The 4,610-nt window shown below is 33.1% G+C and overlaps 1 protein-coding gene across 1 annotated transcript; it reads right to left on the bottom strand.

Annotated features, from left to right (window-relative positions):
- Positions 1 to 765: 765 nt before the first annotated feature.
- On the bottom strand, positions 766 to 4,203 carry LOC123209090 (receptor-like protein 6). Its single transcript, XM_044626846.1, has 2 exons — positions 1,144 to 4,203; positions 766 to 1,016 (listed from the first exon to the last, which is right to left on the bottom strand). The coding sequence occupies exon 1, from the start codon at positions 4,174 to 4,176 to the stop codon at positions 1,834 to 1,836; it is 2,343 nt and encodes a 780-aa protein (XP_044482781.1). The 5' UTR covers positions 4,177 to 4,203; the 3' UTR covers positions 766 to 1,016; positions 1,144 to 1,833.
- Between the last annotated feature and the right edge of the window lie 407 nt (positions 4,204 to 4,610).

Below are 4,610 nucleotides of genomic sequence, written 5' to 3'. Positions count from 1 at the left end.
AGTGAAATAAAATGAAGTCAAGACGAGTTAAGAGGTTAAAGAATCTTGATATCTAGATTTTATGGTTTATGAAAATTGTAATTGTGGATTATTATTTATAAGATAGTTGATCATATTTGATTACTTTTGGGTCTATTTTGGGAGGAATAAGAATATATTATGATGTAGAATTATTTTTATTTAGAATAAACTCATGGAATAAATTAACTTCGCAATATCGAGTGAGTTTAGAATTTGGGGTGTTTCATTATGCATAATTAATGGTCGAGATTTTTTTATAAGTAATTAATTAGAGTGTTTTATAAACGTGAAAGAGACTCGAACCTAACAATCATCTTAGATTTATAATGCAAGATTTATCATGAATTTTAATAACAACAATCACCTTTGATCTAAAGGATACATATCTATTCCCAATGTACAGTTTTTTACGTCTTTCTTTTGTTTGTTTCTCGAAGACACAATAATACCAGTATTATTCTATTAAAAACTAGCAAAAATGTCATTCAAGTAATTCGAATCAAACGATTTAAAAGTATCTTCTTTGTATTTAATAAAGTTGAAATCGTTTAATAATTAATTATTAATTGTTTTCAGACAGGAAATGGTTCTTTTAAAGAAAGCATTGCAAACTTTAAAAGGTGTTTTGCAAGTAAGATGCATGAGTAAGAAAATGGTTTAATGATTAATGATTAAATGTTTTTGGAATGCATGAGTAAGAAAGTGTTTTAACATGTGACTGCTCTAGTTTTTAAACAAAGCATTGCAAACTTTAATCACATCATAGACATAGTACATCTCTTTACATCACAAGCTTCATACAACAATAAAATCCTGAAACATCATAACCATGTATTGAAATTGGTACAATAAAAATTTGAAATCTGTTCAAGTTGTTTGAAGCACAACAATATTAGCTGCTATAAATATTTAACTACAAACAATGAATCCTGAAATTTGGCAATCCTTTATGACATTGATCTTCACACCTTGCCTGATCACCCAGAAGAAAGTGCCTGCATTGCTAAAATGGGAATAATATTAGCATATAATCATAGAATTTTAATATTAAAGCTGAAAATCTAAGTCAATCAATAATGGAGATCCTAAATGTCTAGACAGAGAAAAGTAGACCAAACTGACCTTATGAAGAGACCAACTTTTGCTTAGTCTTCTTATTATGTCTTCTACTCCTCTCAAATCTTTTAGTAGCTCTATTAATCATCCTTAGAAGTCATTCCGATCTTCCTGTTGAGAACACTTGATATCCTATAAATAAGTCGAGGGGTAGTCCGCATCCATATCCCATCATAACAACCTTCCACTCATACCATTCTGAATTATTAAGCTTTTCACCATCGAATATTGATGATTTTGGTTGTGTTGCCTCATCAATATTACATTTGTTAGACAACATAAATCCACACAATCCTAGGTTTCCAATGTACGAGTCATTCTGGAAGGTGTCGAATTGGTTCCCTCGAGGGATAGGTCCCACAAGTTGATTTTGTGATAAGTTTAACTTTGCAAGAAAGGTCAAACTTACCAATTGTCTTGGAATCTCTCCAACAAGCTTGTTTGAAGATAGATCTAAGGCTTCAAGTGTAGTCAAGTTTCCCAATGACGAAGGAATATGACCAGTTAAAGCATTTTGAGAAAGATTGAGGAGTCGAAGTGAATGAAGTTTTCCAATTGAGCTTGGAATTTCTCCGTGAAAATGATTGTTTGAAAAATCAATGGAAGTAAAAGTAGTAATAATTTTCTCCAATTGGATCTCAAAACCTTTAACTACCATCACCACGGAATCTTGATAATATGAATAACCCATATAATTCAATTTCTTTTTTCTTTATCAAGATTCATCATAGCTTTTAGATTCCCAAAAAACCTTGCTGACAAATAGCCATCAAAATTGTTGTGTGAGAGATCTAAGATTCTTAGCATTGGGAGACTACCATTAAATTCAAAAGAACCATAGAAGTTGTTGAAACGAAGAACAAGAACCTGCAACTTGGGAAGATCTCCCAACCAATAGGGGAAGCTATCATTTATGTTGTTGTTTCCAAGATCTAAAACTTGAAGCCTTGTACAATTGACCAAACTTCTAGGGACTGACCCTTCAAGTCCATTACCATTGAAGTTAAGTGTCCTCAAATAATTGCCCTGTGCAAATGCATTAGGAATGTTGCCATGCAGTCTATTTTTTTGTACATCCAAGACGTCAAGACTACTGGAGTTTACCATGCATTGGGGAATTGTACCATTCAACTTATTGTTTGAAAGATCTACAACTTGTAATATACTCATATTGCACAATAGAGGTATCTCTCCCGTCAAATTGTTGTTTGACAATGAAAGAAATGTTAAGTAAGGTGGTGCAATTGGAAATGGTGCTTGAATGAAGTTGGAACGAAGGTCTAAAATGTCAAGATTTTTCCATGGAAGGTGATCTATGGTTGTAAGAAAGTTGTGGGAAAGATTTAACCAGCTCAAACTTTCCTTTCCAACGTTCCACATCCATTTAGGAATTCGGCCATGAATTCTATTTTCAGAAAGGTCTAGCTCCATCAATTGGTCTGATTTCCTTAAAATATTTGGGAATTCACTCAAGTTACAAGCAGATAATCTCAACATGGTGAGTTGTGTAAAGGAAGAGTTTCCTTTGAATGGGGTGCTTAAAGACAGATTGACATGAGAGAAGTCGAGCTCTTGAAGTTTCTTAAGCTTTGAAAGCAAGTGAAGATCAGTGGCAGTTGAATTGTCCAAGGAAAGATAAAGAGTAGTTAAATTAACAAGTTCAAATATTGAACTTGGAATTGATCCATGCAATCGATTACTATCTAAATAGAGAGTTTTCAGTGATTTACTATAAAATTCATTTATAGTGCCTGTTAGTTGGTTAAAACCCAAGTCTACAAACCGTAACGAAGGTTGAGTGAATAACCAGGATGGCAGAGACCCATTGAAAAAGTTATTATATAAAGAAATAGAGACTAAAGTTCCAAACCTATTTACATTAGAAGGAATTGGACCAGTTAGTTGGTTCGCTGAAAAGTCTAAATAAGAAAGATGATTCATGTTCAAAATCATATCAGGAACTTGGCCTATGAAATTATTGGATGAAACATCTAATAAATTGAGCAAATCAAAATTTGAAAAAGATGACGGAATGTGACCTCCAAAATTGTTTCCTGACAACCTCAAATGATTAAGGTTTGAAAGGTTTCCAAGTGAGATAGGTAATGACCCAGAAAGACCGCAGTATGAGGCAACAAAATGTGTCAAGTACCTGAGATTTCCAAGAGAACTTGGTAATTCTTCAAAAAAAGTTGTGGAAGACACATCCAAAAACTTGAGGGGGCTACTCCAGTTAACCTTGGGGAAAACAACTGTCAAATTGTGATTATATGCTAAATCGAGGGTTTTTAAACTTGGTAGATGGAAGATGCTATTTGGAAAGTTTCCTTGCAAATCACAAGAAGAGAGACTCAAAAAAGATAAAGAAGAAGATAAATTCATGAAGGAACTTGGTACAACGGTAGACATGTTCACATCATCAAGATGAAGTTCTGCTAATTTGGTCAAATTTTGAACTAACCCCTTTAAAGTATTTGTTTCAATTGAAGGTTCATCAAAGTAATTTTGAGAAATATCTAGCACAATCAATTTAGACAAATGGGTGATTTCAGAAGGAATTTCGCTAGAAAAGTTTGAGCATGACAAATTAAGATCTGTCAAACTAGACAAACGATGAAAATCAGAAGAAATATGGGAAAGATTGAAATCATTAAAAGCTAAGTTTAGCCTTTGCAAATGATTAAGAAGGAAAAGACTAGTGTTTGAAGGAAAACTTCCATGAAGCCAGGCACAACTAAGGTCGAGATCAATCACATGACCTGTTAAAGAATCACATGTGACACCATCCCATAAGCAGCAATCCTTCTCCTCTTTCCAAGACATCATTTTTGGATAAGAGGGTTGAAGATAATCACAATCAGAGGAAGAAGTATTTATGAAGGAAAAGTGTTGTTTAAATTGGAGCAATGCATAACTCTGGCCACGAGAGCAGAGTGTTGCAGAACTTTGAGAGCACAAAAATAACAACTGAATGCATAGAATTTGATAAGCCCACATTAGACAACCCATTCTTTTTGAATGATGAAACCACAATAACATACAGGGTTTTATATAGAAAAAAAAAACATGAAGAGTCAATATTGTCACTGTTATGCTGTTATGATGTCATGAATTCTTTCCTGTTATTTTAATTACTAATATGATATAATTATTGAAGAGCTTCTTGCCGTTTTAATTAAATTACTTTCTTTTAAAAATTCAGTGTAAAGGCAATATTTATTTTAGCTCAAATTATATTACACATTCTTAGTTTCAGATATTTTTGTTGACTGGCAATTATTCAAAGTCCAAGTATTATTTTCTAAGTGGAGCATGCCAATGTGATTAACCTGTGGAATATTCACACACTGAGAAACACGTTAGAAGACTTCTGCCATAGCTCACACAGTGGGTATCAATTAGTCTTGGTCTATTAACTATAAAACAATATCTTCATTATTGATTTGATGATGTTACCATCATGCATGCCATCA

This window comes from Mangifera indica, chromosome 2 (genome assembly GCF_011075055.1).
Source record: "Mangifera indica cultivar Alphonso chromosome 2, CATAS_Mindica_2.1, whole genome shotgun sequence".
Taxonomy (NCBI): Eukaryota; Viridiplantae; Streptophyta; class Magnoliopsida; order Sapindales; family Anacardiaceae; genus Mangifera; species Mangifera indica.
The sequence above is the reverse complement of the archived record's forward strand: the minus strand, read 5'-3'. Positions and strand labels throughout refer to the sequence as shown.

Coding starts and splice junctions, on each gene's coding strand:
- LOC123209090 (XM_044626846.1), bottom strand. CDS start 4,176: ATGTTATTGTGGTTTCATCATTCAAAAAGAATGGGTTGTCTAATGTGG.